Source organism: Eumetopias jubatus, unplaced genomic scaffold (assembly GCF_037043125.1).
Source record: "Eumetopias jubatus isolate StellerSeaLion01/CBP00866 unplaced genomic scaffold, mEumJub1_p1.0 scaffold_3, whole genome shotgun sequence".
Taxonomy (NCBI): Eukaryota; Metazoa; Chordata; class Mammalia; order Carnivora; family Otariidae; genus Eumetopias; species Eumetopias jubatus.
This window is the reverse complement of record NW_028274809.1, coordinates 69,374,721-69,394,038: the sequence shown is the minus strand read 5'-3', so window position 1 is coordinate 69,394,038 and position 19,318 is coordinate 69,374,721. Positions and strand designations below refer to the sequence as shown.

The 19,318-nt window shown below is 37.4% G+C and overlaps 1 protein-coding gene and 1 long non-coding RNA gene across 2 annotated transcripts in view; one reads left to right on the top strand and one right to left on the bottom strand.

The window, feature by feature from the left end:
* Positions 1-19,318, top strand: part of LOC148164704 (uncharacterized) — a 172,069-nt gene that overhangs the window by 48,234 nt on the left and 104,517 nt on the right. The window lies entirely within an intron of this gene.
* Positions 1,755-7,037, bottom strand: GCG (glucagon). Its single transcript, XM_028113121.1, has 4 exons — positions 6,946-7,037; positions 5,254-5,415; positions 3,447-3,584; positions 1,755-1,902 (listed from the first exon to the last, which is right to left on the bottom strand). Exons 1-4 carry the CDS (start codon positions 7,035-7,037, stop codon positions 1,755-1,757), a joined length of 540 nt encoding a protein of 179 aa, XP_027968922.1.

Here is a 19,318-nt window from a genome sequence, read left to right as displayed (position 1 = left end):
GGCTCAGGTCATGATCCCAGGGTCCTGGGATCAAGCCCCAGGGGCTCCCTGCTCCGCCGGAAGCCTGCTTCTCCCTCTCCCACTGCCCCCGCTTGTGTTCCCTCTCTCGCTGTGTCTCTCTCTGTCAAATAAATCTTAAAAAAATCTTAAAAAAAAAAAACAAGAAAAAAGTAAGCCCAAAGGTGACAGCAGTAAGGAATAACAAAGATCAGAGTGGAAATAAATGAAATAGAGACCAGAAAAACAATAGAAAGATCAACAAAACTAAGAGCTGTTTTGTTTTCTTTTTTAAGATAAACAAAACTGACTAAGAGCATGTGACTCCTCAGAAGGAGGCAGCTGATACTTAGCTCCAAGAAGAGAGTTGTCTTGCAGCTTTAATATTGCCTGATGATCTATTTTTTTTAAAGATAAGCCAGAAGTCAATATATTTATATAAAATACATCAATTTTTCAATGTTGGCCCAAAATGTCAAAGCACTGTGCAGCCATTCAAATCATGAAGCCATGTCTGAGCACTAGGTTTGGCTCATGGGCTATGAGCTTAGGAAGAAGAGGTGTTTGGAAGGAGTGGGGTCACGAAGAGGCGAGAAAACAGACGATGGTAAAGAAGCTTGAAAATTTTATTTATCCACCTTTGATATATTGAAAGCGGAGCACTTTTATGACAAACGTTTTAAGAGGAATGTCTCTTTCCAGTTTTACCACTGTGGCTACTAGTCCTCCCTTATCCTACCATTACAATGCAGATATATTGTGATTGAAATAATTTATATGTACAAATTATACCACAGAAAAATAATTTCATTGTTGATGTAAGCAGGTTAGGGTACTTCATCCAAAATAAGAAAATGAGAGAATTCTGCATTTTCATATTTTAAAGTTGGTATTTTAGCAATATTTTGACAATGGTTTATTCCATGTACAATCTTTGGCTACACAACATTAAAAGAAAATTTATTTATTGGCATGCAAAGCAATATGGTTTCAGAATACATCTCTTAAATTTACAGAACTTAAAATTTCAAATATCCCACGTGGCTGGCAGGTGATGTGAAGATGATCTTGAAGAGTGACATACTTACTTCCTAGAAATTAAAAAAAATGGCAGTGATTTAGCATAGCTCTAATATTGAGATGATATAGTTAATTTATCCAGGAAATATTTCAGTGATATACTTTGATAAAACTTGTTTGTCCATCTTTTCATCTTATAAATCCCTTAGTCTTTTGAACTCTTCAAATATTTGCATTCAGAGATGACTTATCCTAAAGTCCCCTTATCAAAAATATAAAGTTTATGAATAATTATAAAAAGCATTTATACCTTATCAAGATAAGTGGCTAAGGTTTGGTCTTTAGATTTTTACTATGATGCTTATTACATTCAGTATCTAATACCGTGCTTGCTGGTATTTTACTTTGTGCTACAATGTCAACATATATAGATAGCAATTTTTAATGTGACATTGATATGCGAATGACTTAACATCTCCTTGTTTTATTCATATCTGTGTTCCTGATGCCTTGTCCCTTGTTGACACACAGGAAATGTTTTTGGAATAAATGGGTGAATGGAGAAGACTGTAATGGTCAAAAATGAATATAGTGATGTTTTCTTAAACGATTCCTAATTTTGATTATATACCAAGAGACTAAATAAAGACCCTCTCCCCCACATAGGGAACAACCCGTGGCCTGTCTGATAATATTTATGGAAGTTTTGATGGTTTTCAGAATTAACTAAAATACAGTCACCTCTCGGTAATTTTGGTCTGAAGCAGCCAGTTTATAAAGTCCCGGGTGGCAAGATTATCAAGAACTGTGTTCATCTCATCAGAAAAAGAGCCGTCGGCGTGTCGGCGGCGTAATTCTTCAACAATGGCGACTTCTTCCGGGAACCTGAGAAAAAAGGGGTCAAATGAGTACTTGGTTAAATGTTTTAAGTCCTTATTGATTGCCTATCCCTGGTAACTCGCGTGAGGATCACCGAGAAAATAGTTGTTGTTTTTTTTTTAAGATTTTATTTATTTGACAGACAGAGACACAGTGAGAGAGAGAGAACACAAGCTTGGAGAGTGAGAGAGGGAGAAGCAGGCTTCCGGCTGAGCGGGGAACCCGATATGGGGCTCGAACCCAAGACCCTGGGATCATGACCTGAGCTGAAAGCACACGCTTAACGACTGAGCCACCCAGGCTCCCCGAGGAAATAGTTTCTATTTTCCAGGATCCTACTAGGAAAAAGCCTCACAGAAACCTGCATGTGGGAAAGGGAATGATTTAGGTCGGACAGAGCAGAGCTGAGATCTGAAACCAAACCTGTGTAGCTTCACACCCTTTTCAATATTCCAGGCTACTTCGAATGGCAGCACAGATGTTATTACTGAGACTTAGTTTGTCTATAATTCAGAAAAATGTATTATGTCTCGTAAAACTAGTGATTATTTGAACAGCCCTGCAAAGTGCAGTATGAAGGGATTAAAACTTAGTCTATGTAACATTTTCTTTTTGAATGGTTTAGTATAGCAGAATTTTTGGCATTATGTTAAAACACTATAAAATATCCTCAAGTGTAAGCGACTATTTTACCATTAGTTTTATCAGTTTGATCATTCTTGTTTTAAAAGTCAGCGACAATACTAGTTTCCTTTTGTCTTAAGATCTCTTTAAGTCTCAGTTAGTTTGTTTTAAATCTCACTAAAAAAAAACCAAACCAGAGTCGAACATGAATTCCCTGCCTCTCATATTTCAAGTGTCAATCAAAATGATCAGGAGAAAATGAGATGGTTCAGGAATCTGTTTGGTTGTGGTAAGTTCCAAGAGAGTCCCAAACGGCTTTAGCTTCATTTTCAACTTTGACGATTTAGTGGTTGTCTATATGACAGCCCTATTAAAAAATGGGCATATCGTTAACTCTATGGGTGTTTTCACCTACCCATACTTTGAGTGGCATTTCATTACACATCTTAAGTTTTGTTCCCTTTTGTCTTCATCACGTTTTTACCTGAATCCTGACACACACGTATATGTGATCCTACAGGTAAATATTTACAGTCAGACTTTCAGTTTTCAGTACTATGTCTTCTTTTTCCTTATCTCTAGTTTTCCCAAGACAGTTCCAGTTTAAGCTTGTCGTCCTCGTACAGTTATCAAAAGCATTCTCTTTGTTATCAAGAGTGTCCTGGGTTGACAAATGAATACCCTAATTATAACACAACTATACTAGAGGATGATTATTAATTATAAATATTATTAATACTTGCTATCAAAAATAAAACAAGACTAGACTTTTGTAGACTGTCTCCCACCAATTCGAGTTATTTCCTCACTTTGTGAGACTATACTAATTGCTTCTGTAATCCAGATCCATATATAGATAACTGTAGTCTAAGTTTTCAGCATCATGCAAAAAAAAAAAAATGTTAAATAAGAATGTACAGACTTACTCTCGCCTTCCCCGGCCTTTCACCAGCCAAGCAATGAATTCCTTGGCAGCTTGGCCTTCCAAATAAGAACTTACATCACTGGTAAAGGTCCCTTCAGCATGTCTCTCAAATTCATCATGACGTTTGGCAATGTTATTCCTGAAAGAAATGTGAAAGTTAAGTTGAAGATCTGTCTCTTTAGCAATATGGTTCTCACCTTTAAGCAGTGCAGCTTTGGGTTCGGGATCCTATGTAGAAGGGGCTTAGGGAGATCTGGGAGATGAGGGTGGCCCGGGGATCATTCTGAAGCTACATGAATTACCTGGATCCAAGGTTGACGGGACAGGGCTAATAACAATTGAGGTGGGCCAGAGCCCCTCCACTCTACCCAGCACACCAATTTTCGCCTCCCGGGCTTGTCTGTGCCATTGATTATTAAAGCTGCATTTCCTTCGGTCTCAATACATGTGGGTTCTGCACTGTGCTGTGCTACTTGCAAGCGAGGCAGCTGTTTGTTGTTAGTCCATACGGGGTCAGAGTTAATGGAAATGGTTCAGGGGAAAGCAGAGGACTATTTCAAAATATTGTCAAAAGGACCACATGATAAGGATTAAAGGAAATGGGTGATGGGCCAGCCATGAAGAAAGCTGAGAAGAGGACTCCATTTCACCCTCAAGGGTGTGCAGAGAGCTTTGTGTAGGGGGTGACCAGCTGCCCTCAGTTTCCCCTACATATATTGCCCCAGAAGGTTGATCTTGAACACACAACAGAAAACCGCCTGAGAAAAAAATTGTTAGTTTATCCCGTTAGTTTATCACGTTGTGGCATTCCCTTTCTAGAAATGAGGACAGTTGTTTTCATTTTCTTAAGTTCGTGATTGCCCACATTTTACCAATGGTCTCATCCGTAGTCCTTGACAGGGACTGCTCCCAGTGTCTGCTCTGGCCGTGACCGCCATCTTTCCTGCAGCTCTAACTTCCACTTGAAGAACGTGAGGTCAACCACCCTGTCGTCGCTCCTGTTTCTCCTGCTGGCTCTGTTCAATCTCTTGCTCTCACCTCCTCTCTCCCTTCTCTATTCTCTCCAGACAAATCTATGCCCTTTTCCTGATTTTTAGATTCCTTTAGCTACTTCGTATGCATAACTCCCTTCCCCTTGTGGGCCACCCTCCAAAGAAATTGTGAAATTCCACCATCTCTGTGAAACCCTTGCGGATGATTTCCTCCAGTAGCCTAGATGTAGCAAAAAACCCAACACTGTCAAAGAAAATCCAACATTAAAATGTATGCCTTACGATAGGCTTGTGTTCTTATTTGCCTTCTTCTCTCTTTATGCTGTGCAGCTAGGCTGTGATTTTAAATGTGTATCTTGGATTGTATTCTACAAGAAAAAGACTGCATCTGTTTCCAGTCCTTACCATGGATTAACTTGGCTAGAGGATACTTTGAATGTGATCACAGTCGTGAGTTTGAACCCTACAAGGGAAGGTTGAATTTGCTCTATCTTTTGGTCAGAAATTAGATTCCTAACCTTGCAGGTCCACAGAGGTCAACTTCCGATTTTAAAGGGAAATGGGCCAAGACACAGTTGGGAATATCATTTAAAGTCCATGTCCCATTGGAGGGTGGGTAAGAGGACTGGAGGGGTGGGGGGACATTCAGAGGAATAGTATCAAGGATAGCATCACCAACCTTGAAAATCAGCAAAGTTGGAAGAGTTTATGGGCATGATTTGATGAGCATGATAAAAAAAAAAGGCCGGGGGAAATTTAAGACATATTTATGTAGTACATTTGTGTGCAACTTTTGGACCTGGTTCAGAACCTTACTTGTTCCTCTTGGTGCTCATCAACCACTGCACGAAATCCTGAGCACGCCTGGAGTCCAGATACTTGCTGTAGTCACTGGTGAACGTGCCCTGAGAATGGCGCTTGTCTTCATTCATCTGATCTGGATCATTGAGTGGGTCTGTCTGGGGAGCTGGGAATGATCTGTGAAGAACAGTAATTGGAGCAAGTAAATCTCTCCTCAAGAGTAGAATCACTTGAACAGCATCTTCTCTACAAAATACAGCACTATATGAAGCTGGAAGGCAGGTGCCTTGAGTATTTCAGTGGGTAGTTCAGAGACACCTTTAGCTTGCCATGGGAATTCCACAGTTTTATTGGAATTGAATACACTCTGATTCTGAATTCTAGTAGTAGATTTTTCAACTGGCTTCTTTTTTCTGAAATGGGATTAAAGAAATCTTTTTTTTTCACCAGTGCATCTACTCATGATTATGCTAATAATGACAGAAGAGATCAATGGCTTCAATATTTTAAAAGAGTAAAACTCTCCACCTCATTTGTTGGGCAGCAGCAGATTTATGTCCCTAATTGTGTTTGTGCATATATTAATATAAAGAAGTAGCTCAGTTACCTGGTTATATGGTAGCTAATGGTGGAAGAAAGAAAAACACTCAAAGACAAGAATAAGGGCACTTGGTAATTTGAAACTGTATAGTGGATCATATGCATGCCAGTAATCAACAGTTGGTTGGCATGGCAAATATGGGGAAATATTCAATGTGATTAATATTCAGAAATAGAAATCAGATACTATTTTCACCTGTCCAATTAGCAATGATTAAATACTGGGGAGGATAGTGTGAGAGAAGTATTTCTATACTGCTGATGGGAGTGTGTATGTGTGTGACTTTTCTGGAAAGCAAGTTGGCAAGATAATATAAAAAATTTAGACTCATTCAAAACCTTTGACATAGTAATTTTACTACTAGAAATCTATCCCTAGAAAATAGTAAGAAACATAGGGGGAAATGTTATTTGTAGCATTCTTTGCGGGAAAATTTGAAGAATTCTTAAGTGTTCAATAAAGGAGGAATAGCTAAATAAATATTATACATTTGTGAGATGAAATAGTATGCAGCCATTAAAGGGTCATACATTTAATAGGTATTTTTAATGATATAAGAAAGAACTAACAATATAATGAAAGAGAAAAAACATAGCATCTGGGATATATTTATATAAGTGCACATAAAATACAGGAAAGTAATACACCCAATTTTAGAATTATGAATAGTTTTCTCTGAATAGTGAATCTTGAGTACTTGAAAAAATTTTGCATGGTTTTAAAATATTTTCTATCATGAACACATATGACTTTCCCAATTAGCAAGTAACCGTTACTTTTTAAAAGGAGTAAAAGAGACACAAAATTGGTATGAATAATTTAAAAAAATCTACTCTACAATGTGTAATGAATAGATAGATAGGATCAGCGGAAGATTTCAAAGAACCGTAATTTCCTGTGTGACGGATTTTCAACATTGCCCACCCCTTTTGTTATGAGATAGCACATACTCTGATCCATACTGCAGAAAAGCCTTATCACAATGATACCTTGAACATTTGGAAAAACGTGCAGAGTATTTTACTGAGACCTAGTCACTATCATGGTTTTTACAGACTCTATTCTAACATTAATGTTATGTTAGTTCAAGTCTAGGGATTGCATACCTGGATTTCTCCTCTGTGTCTTGAAGGGAGCGTTGCCAGCTACCTTGTACCAGCATTACAAACAATCCGGCCACAAAGTAAATGCTTTTCATTTTTGCTGCCTGTGGGAACACAGAGTCAGGGTCCGGGGTTGGGGTCAGGGGGGAGGCCAGCAACCATATTTAAACCTGTCAGATTAAATTAGTTCGATTTTGACTAAGTAAATATTACAGATAGAATAAGCTAGTCATCGATTTTACTCTGACAATTTTTCCAGCTGAATTTCAAATAGTAGAGTATATCTTTCCCCAGATTTTGTTCAGTGACAAAAAGGATACAAAAGATTTGTTCCACCCAATTAAAAAAAAAAAAAAGATATGTACCACCAGCTAAGCTTTTTTATTAGTGTAGGACACTTGTGTTAATGATAGAAGGCTCATTTCCAGACTTGAAATTAAAAATGTCCATGATAAACATTTAAAATATCTACTCTAGATGATATGCTACATATGGTTAGCCTGAATGGTACCTTCCATAATGCCACCCCCTTCACTATCAGTCTGGCTTTCAATTAATAGTCCTCCTCTTCCAAGCATTTACATTATACTGCATTTCAACCATCTTAAAGCAGCCTCAGGCTACAACTTGGCATACCAGCTGTCGGTTCAGATGTATTATTCATTTATATTTTAAATAGTGTAACTTGGTCTAGACTTTGTAATTATAAAGCGGCCAACAGATTTGAGGTATTTTAGGGTGCTTTGACCTGTTCTAAATTAAAGGGAAAAATCATTTTAAAGACAAGCAATTTGCAACAAGAACTAATGCTTCTGGCAACTTGAACAATCACAACCAAGAAACTAAAGAGATCACTGTCATAAAGAAAATTAACGCTCGCTTCTGAAGTCTTGGAAGTCCCCAGGTTGTTTTATAGTTGGACTTAGTCCAGGACATGTCATTCACTGCTACTGACACCCTAGGCCTGGGTGTATGATACACCTGATTGCTTGTCTTCATAGCTCAAGCAGATGCCCTGTGAAGCCATTGGATGCCAAGGACATGATGATGAAGCGTGGATGGGGTGGGGATCAATATGAGTGCGGGGCGGCCACATGGCCCACGGGGCAAGCTCCTCTACGCACTGCGTGGAAACTTCGCACCCGGTGTTTGTCATGGACTTCTCTCTGCTACTTTCAAGACCAACCGTGTTTACTTTGAGAAGTGGGGATTTCAATCCAAGTTTGATTATGCTTATCCATAAATAATTTGAACGAGTATTTTTAGCACATGGCATTTGTTTGAAATAAGGATTTTACGAACATTATCATTTTAAACTATCAATCTTTTCTTTTACATCCTCGCCATATTTACTATCTGTCTTTGGCCCTGAAACATGGAGACGGTAGTACCTGCAGTGGAATTTTTTTTTCTTTTTTTGAAACATTGTCTTTGTGGATTAAGTGGTCAATTCGACAAAGCAACACAGTAGGAATTACATATTCGCCCTTCTTCGTTCATCAGTATCTAGTTGTCATATTTGCAGATAGTGTCTTCTGATTATAACTCTCAGCTGTAAATTCAGGCTTTGGGGAATTTAAAAAATTAAAACAAGCATTTTTTTTAGGGTTACCTTACTTTTAAAAAGTCATTTTAGTCCTAAATAATTCCTTCTATGCGAAGTTCCAAAAGATTTGACAATATTTTCTAGTATGTTCTACAGAGTCAGATTTAGAACAGGTGGGATCCTGCCACTGTGGGAACTAACTGAAAGAGAAGCAACTGTACGGAAGTGAATATTTGAAGTCCTCTACAGGCAATAAAATGAGTTCTACTGCAAAAGGAACTGATTTTTTAAAAATTTCTTTTATTCATTTAGTGGAAGCCTATGGAATTGTGAAAAAATTAAGAATAAGATTAATTGTTTGAAATCCACTACTGAGAAAGCAAATATTTATGTTATTTTAGGTTAAGCTCCTACTCAGTAAGAGAAGAATTTTAGTCCCCCCCACTTTTGGTAGTCTAAGGAGAGAATCTGCAGTTTTTTAAGAACCACACATTTCTACACAAATTTAAAGGAAAATATCATAACAATAGTATTCTTTGTGTAGGAAGTCTTTTAGGAAGATAAACCTTAGACCTCGGCAAGGTGACATTATATTACATCCCAAAATATATTGGTGTTGTAAGCCAAATAAGTACTTCTCAAACTGGTTGGCTCATTTCCTCTCCTAGGTCCTTCATATATGAGGCAGAAACACACCACTTTATCATTTTTCCATTGAGGATCTTTGTAAAATTGTTCTTTGTCCTTAAGAACTTAAATAGGTACTTTAGAACATCCGTATTTTTCTAAAGAGATTTACTAAAATTTCACTTCAGAATGTGTACATTTTAGATATATTATTTATTATTATTGGTCTTTAATGCATAGTAAGGAGTTATTAATCTGTGGTTTTACTCAGTTCCATCCAAAGGCTTCCTAATCATTGACTATATTTTTCTCTGCACCAGATATGCTATGTCTCGTTTACAAAGAGCTGGTTTCATGGACTTCGATTTTTTTTTTGATAGACTTAGAAATTCGAATATTTGAAAGATGATGTTGATTCTGCTCTTTTAGAAAACCATAAGTTTTCATTGGTAAGGAGCAATTGCTGTTATAGCTTCTCTAATGGACACAATTCTGCTGAATTTAAAAGGCGCCTTCTGTTCAAAGTAGTATACACATTTATCAAACCCAAGGAAAATATTTATTTTTCAAAATGTTACCACTTAAAAATTCAGTTCTCATAACAGTTAAATCTTATAACAAGGGCATTGATTCGAATCTTTGTTTTTCTTTCTATTTTATATCTTTGCATTGAATTATTTATCCAATTCATTTTTCAGCATCACTCTGTTGAAATAAATATATGTAAATGCATTTTTTATCACTTTTTCATTTCCATTCTGCCCCTTGAATTATTAGCAATAAGGTATAAGATGAAAGAACAGGACTTCATTCGTCATACTTTGCTCCCTTAAAAATACCTAACTGTACCCCAAACAGGATTTACAGTCTTGCAATCCCTCACTAGGGATCTTACCTTCTGACACCGTGACAGGAACAGAGCAGGTGGAGAGAGAGCAAGCCCGCTTTTCGGACCGCTGGACGTGCTTTGTCCTGAGCTCTGTACTTCTACAGCAGAGCGCACCGCATTTATATACTCTCAGCGCTGTTCAGACTCACAGATATTATGCTGACAATATAAATTTCTCATCTGTAAATAATGAGTTTTTGTTACAAACGATTTCACTCGCCCACTCACTTTGCTCATCCGCATTCTATGCTTATATTGGGTGGGGCCTCTGAGACCAGGAAACTTTTTATTTACTCTCCTGCTTTTTTTTGTTGTTGTTGGGAATGGAAAGGGCAGTTTGAAAATTCACCCTTCACTCTCAGTCAGGCATGAAAATCACTTAAGTACTCTAAAGTGAATTCTGATGCCGAAGACAAAAAAACCTTGAAATTACATAGTTTATGGCTAACCCCACTTTAAGCAGGGCCTCATTTGAGGGTCTTACAAATCCTTCCTTTTGCTGTCTAGTTATGATGCCTTTATCTGAATGCAATAATTAGTTCATGCTATCACCTACCCAAATAATAAATCATTCACTCAACACACACTTAATAAGAATCTTCTCATCCCCACCCTATGTAATTAATTTGTATTATTTTGGAGGGGAATTTTAAAAAATATCAATTAAGACCTAATGTGTCCTGTTGTGGTAAATTGGATTCAGGCAGAAAGGATAAAGTAAAATGAGGATTAAACATCCAAGATAGGTGATGATAATAAGACAGGGACTAGTATTTCTTTTTTCTTCTAATGGATATATAAAGACTAACTGTGTTGATAAGAGACCCAGACACTAATTCACAAAAGAACGAATTTGAGGAAAACTCTTGACATGAGATGCATACTGTCACATTTCCTGAGTTTTGCGATCTGCCACTTAGGACTTTGATGATCTATAGGATTTAGCAGATATGAGTCTGGCCATTTTAGAGAAAGAGAAAAATGCAAAATGACCTGGACACACAGTATGAGAACAGTGTCAGTGTAATTAGATTTTGGTCTGGCTGCTATCAACAAACTGGGTGACCATGGTCAAGTCACACACTTTCCTCGTGCCTCAGCCTCCTCACCTGCAAGACGAGAGGATTGGTTACATGACTCTTGTAAGATGAAACTGTGATTCCATATGACAAAATCATTGAAATATCTCCTAGCTAGATCCCAGTATTTGAATACCATCAACTGCATGACAAAGCTGATGACTTGTATGGAAGTAAATCATGGAAGCAACCGGAGAAACATTCCCAGTGAACTTAAACTCTTCAGTTGTGGATTGGACCCACTGTTGGATGTAGAGCCAGTTAAAGGCCATGGAGATCAGTTCTGTGTGCAATTGGGAGACCCCAGGAAGAGGGTTTGTGCTGGTGGTTACTGATGGCGATTCAAAGTGTGGTCCAAAAACCTACATCACCCGGGAGCTTGCTAGGAATGCAGACTCTCGGGCCCAAGCCCAGACCTACCCAATAAGAATCTGCACTTTACCAAGATCCCCAGGCAATTCATATGCATATTTAAGTCTGAAAAGTATGGTTGCATAAAATCTATGCCTCGTTTTCTTCATCTTCTCCCCAATGCTTGCTGGTATTTTCACCTGAGGATTTCTTCTTAGCACTGCCAGCAGGGGGGGAGAAAGAGCAGAGAAAGGTGGCCTTCCTCAGGACAGTATGGATTAACACAAATACAGTAATGGCTTGAAAGTGTGGATAAGTTTACTGTTGAATTGTTCTTCCCTCTTACCTCAATCTTCATGAGTATACTGACTATATTTGTATTAATTGTTTGACATTCAGTTCTATATTTTCTCTTTGCCTATTTGAATAGATGTCTCTTCACCCCTCTGTGTCTGTCTTCTTTTCAGATGTTACCTGTTTGTGGAGCAGTCCTAAGGGGGGGCTCGGTGGACGATGTATATAAAGCCCTTAACACAGCACCTGGCTTTGCTCTCCCCTAATATCTTACTACAAAACTTGTTTCCCTCCACTGCACTTGCTTTCTATTATTTCAGAAGGGACTATTCCAAGTTCTTTGAGGAAATTTCCTCTAGCTTTATCTCCAGCCCACCAACACTGATTCTTGGCAGTCCCCAACACCATTAATAATAAGCATTCTGAAAGCGCAGAAGCATTCCAAACCTCATTGTACAGAGCACCGTTCTTGTACGTAGCAGGGGCAGAGCAGGCTCCTGTTATCAGAAATTAAGTCAAACATCAGTGCAGTTGGGGACTTGTGGATCTTCTTCCAAAGACTGTCCCAACACCAGCCTCCACTTGGCCTTCAATTCCCATCATTGTAGATATTTGGTCATTCAGCTGTGAGGCAGAGGAAGTGGGGTCCTTGTATTTAAATGACTAGTGTCAAATAGTTTGTTTGGAAGAAGGGAAATTCTGGGATATGTCATCTAGAGTTCTCCCATCAGACTGTGGGAGGTACCTGGTGGCTGCCAGAGAGCATTGCCACATAATAGCTATGATACATCTTCCTGAAAGATGAATTTGACTTGATATAAATAATATAAAACATAATTATTATATGGAGTAGTACAAAAATGTGCATCAAGTTTTAACGTAAAATAAGGTATTTATTCAAAGATTTCTTGCTTTCTTTATGATGCTTAGGACCAGGGATAACTTTTATGGGCTTAAAATCTATGCTGTTACACGAGGCCACATGTTTAGAAGGGCCCTGTGCTTGGCTTAATACTCTACTCTGATCATCTTGAAATTCTTAGTAACTTTTTTTTCTTAAAGATTTTATTTGTTTATTTGACAGAAAGAGACACAGCGAGAGAGGGAACACAAGCAGGGGGAGTCCGAGAGGGAGAAGCAGTCTTCCCGCCGAGCAGGGAGCCCGATGCGGGGCTCCATTCCAGGACCCTGGGACCATGACCCTGGGACCATGACCCGAGCCGAAGGCAGACACTAAACAACTGAGCCACCCAGGCGCCCCAGAAATTCTTAACAACTTTTGAACAAGGGCTCTGCATTTTTGTTCTGCATTTGACCCCACAAATTATGTAGTGGGTTCTTAGGACTTCACTGATAAAATCATGGAGTATAGGATATTTGCATGTTTAGTTTTCTCAGCTGCTCAGAATAGTTGGGTTGAAATGTTTGAGAATGGCAAAGATCACTACACTCTGGTAGCAAGACTATGGACAAAGTGACCTCTCTTGCATTGCTGATGGGAGCACAACATGTTACAGCATGTTCAGGGGCACAATTTGACAATATTGCAAAATTACAAATACCTATAATGCTTGGCCCCATAAGGCTAAAGCACCATTCTGAAAGTTTGTCCCAATTTTATTACTACATATATATGTAATGATGGAGGTACAAGGCTCTTCATTGCAGCATTGTGTATAATAGTAACAAGTTGGAGCTAATCCAAGGAACCATCAATAGAGCAGGGTTTAGAAAAAAACAACGAAGAAGCTTTTCATTCACCAATATAGAAAGACTCTAAGATATGTTGTTAGGTGAAAATAGGGAGGTGATTATGGATATATATATAGTAGGCCACTTTTGTGTTAGGAGAGAGAATGGGACAAATATATGTTTATTTAATCATCACTACATTTAAAATAATTGGAAGAATGCACAAGAAACTAATGAAAGCTCCTACCTGCCAGAGGCAGTATGGAACAGTGAGGTAGAGAGAAACAGGGTGCCAAGAATACTTCTCAATATATACTTGTTATCCTTTGGGGTTTTTTGTCCACTTGATTTAATTATCTATTCAAAATAACAAAGAAATATGATATAAAAAGAAGTGACAGCATAACCACTTTGGGAAGAGGTTAAACTTTAAAGCTAAATGAACAACTACCCTTTGACCTAGTAATTTTACCCAAGAGAAATGAAAACATTTATCTACAAAAAGACTCATACAAAAATGTTCACAGAAGCTTTTGAGCTATCGCTAAAACTGGAAACAACTTAACAGTCAGAAAGTAAAATAGTAGGGCGCCTGGGTGGCTCAGTCGTTAAGCGACTCTGCCTTTGGCTCAGGTCATGATCCCAGGGTCCCGGGATGGAGCCCTGTGTCGGGCTCCCTGCTCAGTGGGGAGTCTGCTTCTCCCTCTCCCACTCCCCCTGCTTGTGTTCCTGCTCTCACTGTCTCTCTCTGTCAAATAAATAAATAAAATCTAAAAAGAAAAAGAAAGTAAAATAGTAGACAAATTGTGGTTTGGAATTTATACAGTAGAATACTACTAACCTACGATAACAAAAAAAAGAATGAAAAACGGGTACTGGCAGCAATGTGGATGAATTTCACAGATATTGTGCTGAGTGAAAGAAGCTGGACACACAAAAACACTGTATGAACCCATTTTTAGAAGTTAAAGAACAGGCAAAACTAAGGTTAAAAAATCAGATTTATATAAATTTGATTTATATAAATTTTAGCTAAAAGAAAAAAATTATATAATTTATAAAGAGGAGTGCCTGGGTGGTGTCGTCGGTTAAGTGTCCGACTCTTGGTTTCAGCTCAGGTCATGATCTCAGGGTCCTAGGCCTGAGCCTTGCATCGGGCTCCCTGCTCAGTGTGGAGGGTGCCTGAGATTCGCTCTCCCCCTCTCTGTCTGCCCCTCCTGCTAAAATAAATAAATAAATAAAATAAATAAATAGGCAAGCAAGTAAATAAATAAATAAATAAATAAATAAAAGAAAATCTTTAAAAAAAATAAAAAGAGCTGTTGGTAGAAGTATAAATCATACTAGCATGGCTGAATATTGATAATTGTTGAGTTGGCTGTTGAGTAAACAGGGTTTATTATGTGATTCTGCTTATACTATATAAGTATGAAACTTTCCAAAACAATAAGTCAGATGAAAACTGTAATAAAGTAAGTTGTGGGGTGGGGCATTAGCACCAATTTATCAGTTACTTTGAAAGCTAAAGAGTTTGACCCTTTACCCTGTAGGACAACATCACATGAAATATCCACATTATAGTCGTTCCAGAAGAAGAAGAAGAGAGAAAGGGTTAGAAAAATTATTTGAAGAAATAATAGCTGAAAATTTCCCTAAACTGGGGAAGGAAACAGACATCCAGCTCCAGAAAGTGCAGAGAGTTCTAAAGAAGATGAACCCAAAGAGAGGCACACCAATAAACGTTATAATGAAACTGTCAAAGTTAAGGAGAGAGATCGAATATTAAAAGCAGTAAGAAAAAAACAAGTTGCTATATACAAGGGAACCCCTGTAAGACGATCAGCTGATATTTCAGCAAAAATTCTGTAGGCCAGAGGGAGTGGCATGATATATTCAAAGTGCTAAAAAGAAATGTTCCATGTGCACTAGAAAAGAATATATATTCTGCTGCTTTTGGATGGAATGTTCTGTGTATATATATATATTAAGTCCATCTGGTCTAATATGTCTTTTAAGGCCCATGTTTCCTTATTGCTTCTCTGGATGATCTATCCATTGATATAAGTGGGGTATAAAGGCCCCTACTATTATTGCAGAGCTGTCCATTTCACCTTTAAGGCCTGTTGATATTTGCTTTATAGATTTAGGTGCTCCTATATTGGGTGAATAAATATTTACAAATGTATATCCTCTTGTTGGATTGACCCCTTTATCATTATGTAATGCCCTTCTTTGTCTTCAATCATAGTCTTTACTTTAAAATCTATTTTGTCTAATACAAATATAGCTACACCAGTTTTCTTTTTGCTCCGTTTTGCATGGAATACCTTTTTTCAACCCTTCACTTTCAGTCTGTGTGTGTTGTTAGATCTGAAGTGAGTCTTTTGTAGGTAACACATAGATGGGTCTTGTTTGTTTGTTTTGTCCACTCAGCCACTCTATGCCTTTTAATTGGAAAATTTAGTCCATTTACAATTACTGACAGGAATGTATTTATTATCATTTTGTTGATTGTTTTCTGGCTGTTTTTGTAGTTCCTCTCTGTTCCTTTCTTCTTGCCTTGTTTTCTTCTCTTGTGGTTTGGTGATTTTCTTTAGTGTTATGTTTGGATTGCTTTCTCATTGTCATTTGTGTATCTGCTATAGATTTTTGGTTTGTATGTATGTATAGATTTTTATTTTGTTTCTTAACTAACTATTATACTTATAATTTTACTATTTTCTGTCTTTTAACTTTCATATTAGATTTATAAGTGGTTAATCCACTAACTTTATTAAGTATTTGCATTTGCCAGTGAGATCTTTACCTTTATATGTAGTTACTAGTTTGTGCTTTTTCTTTTCAGCTTAAAGAAGTCCCTTTGCCATTTCTTGTACGGTCATTTTAGTGATGATAAACTCTTTTATTTTTTTGCAAGATAGATAATATATTAGGTCAGAAAACAAGTCTCAATAAACTTAACAATATTGAAATTATATCAAACATCTTTTCAGACCACAATGGTATAAAACTAAAAATCAATTAAAGGAAGAAAACTGGAAAAATCACAAATATGTGGAGATTAAACAACATGGTACTGAACAACCAATGGTTCAACAAAGAAATCGAAGGAGAAATTAAAAAATACCTGGAGACAGATAAAAATGGAAATACAACAGTCCAAAATCTGTGGAATACAGCAAAAACAGTTTTAAGAGGGAAGTTTAAATATAAGCCTACTTCAACAAACAAGAAAAATCTCAAATAAACAATCTAGCTCTACACCTCAAAGAATTGGAAAAAAAAAGAATAAACAAAGCACAAAGTTAGCAGAAGGAAGGAAATAATAAAGATTAGAGAAGAAATAGGGGCGCCGGGGTGGCTCAGATGGTTAAGTGTCTGCCTTTGGCTCAGGTCATGATCTCAGGGTCCTGGGATCGAGCCCCGCATCGGGTTCCCTGCTAGGCAGGGAGCCTGCTTCTCTCTCTGCCTCTGCCTCTCTCTGACTCTCATGAATAAATAAATAAAACATTAAAAAAAGATTGGAGAAGAAATAAATGAAATAGAGACTAAAAAGACAATTAAAAAGATCAATAAAACTAAGAGCTGGTCTTTGAAAAGATAAACAGAGTTGACCAAACTTTAACTAGATTCACCAAGGGAAAAAAATAAGAGGGCTCAAAAAAATAAAATCAGAAATGAAAGAGGAGAAGATGTAAGATACTAAAACAAAAATGAAGACACAAATAAATGGAAAGATATTCTATGCTCATGGACTGGTAGAATTAACATTATTAAAATGTTCATAGTATCCAAAGCAATCTACAGGTTCAATGAAATCCCTATCAAAATTCCGATGGCATTCCAATGGCATTTTTCATAGACCTAGAAGAAATAATTTTAAAATTTGTGTGGAACTGTAAATAATTCTGAATCGCCAAAGAAATCTTGAGAAAGAACAAAGCTGGTGATATCATGCTCCCTAATTTCAAACTATACTATAAGACTATAGTAATCAAACAGTATGGTATTGGCATAAAAAATGATAACAAAGATCAATGAAACAGAATAGAGTCCAGAAATAAAATCACGCATATGCAGTCAATTAATCTATGACAAAGGAGGCAAAAATATACAAATGATGAAAATACAGTCTCTTCAAGAAATGGTGTTGAAAACTCAACAGCCACATGCAAAGAATAAAACTGGACCACTATCTTACACCATACACGAAAATTAACTCAAAATGAACTTAAAACTTGAATGTAAGACCTGAAACCATGAAAATCCTAGAAGAAAACACAAGTGGTAAGCCCCAATATCTTGGCAATGTTTTTTTGGATCTGACTCCAAAGGCAAGGGCAACAAAAGCAAAAATAAACAAATAGGGCTACATGGGACTACATCAAACTAAAAAGGAAGGAAACCATCAACAAAACAAAAAGGCAACTACTAAATGGGAGAAGATATTTGCAAATCATATATCTGATGGGGGTTATTCAAAATATACAAACAACTCACACAACTGAACGAGTGAACAACTCGATTTAAAAAATGGGCAGAGGATCTGAATAGACATTTTTCCAAAGAAGACATACAGATGTTCAATAGGTACATGGAAACATGTTTAACATCACTAATCACCAGGGAGATGCAAATCAAAACTATAATGAGCTATCACCTCACATCTATCAGACTAGCTATTATCAAAAAGGCAAGAAACAACAAGTGTTGGAGAGGATGTGGAGAAAAGGGAGCCCTTGTACACTGTTGCTGGGAGTGTAAATTAGTGCAGCCACTATGGAAAACAGTATGGAGATTCCTCAAGAAATTAAAAATAGAACCACCATATGATACAGCTATTCCAGTTCTGAGTATTTATTCAAAGAGTATGAACACTAATTTGAAAACATATATGCACCCCTATGCTGACTATTAGTTACAATAACCAAGGTATGGAAACAACCTAAGTGTCCATTGATAAATGAATGGATTCCACACACCGTGGAATACACACACACACACACACACACACACACACACACACTCACACACACAATGGAATACTACTCAGCTATAAAAAGAGAAGAAAATCTTGCCATATGCCACAACATGGATGGACTTTCCGGGTATTATACTAAGTGAAACAAGTCAGGTGGAGAGAGCAAATACCATATGATTTCACTTATAAGTGAAATCCGAAAAACAAAACAAATGAGCAAAGAAAATAAAAACAAATTCACAGATACAGAGATTATATTGGTGATTTTCAGAGGGGGAGGGGCTTGGGTTGGGGCAGGCAGAGGAGTGAAGGGGCTCAGTTGTAAGGTAATAGATGGTAACTAGACTTGTGATCACTGTGTAGTGTATACAAATACTGAATTACACTGTCGTATGCTTGAAACTTATATAATGTTATCTATCAATTTAACCTTAAGAAAAAAAAGAGTTTAACCCCTTAGTTCCTAAGTATGAGCTAGGTAAAATAAATGTGGTTTGGAGACAGATGGTAGCAACAAAACCTGGAGGTAAAATGGTAGCACAGGGCAAGACCTGGATAACAAACACCTGCAGGGAAGGCAGGGCAAGGGAGCCACCATTCACAGGTAAGGGAATGATGATTACAGCTCCCTCCTCCTGTATCTTCTCCCAGGCCTGTCCTGAGGGTATGTATGCCTCTGCTGTGTCATATAAGACTCAGGAGTGACGGGTAAAATTGCCTTGAGTTTGAGGTTCCTTTCTGCTTCTCAGCATATGCCATGTTCTTCCTAGATGAGAACAATCTTTTCCACAACAATGGTCTTCTGAAAATAGGTGTGAGCCTTCAAAAATAAATAGATAGATAGATAGATAGATAGATAAAAAAAGTATACTACATGAGAGAAAAGTTCACATTGAGTTTTTTTTTTAGCTTTGTAA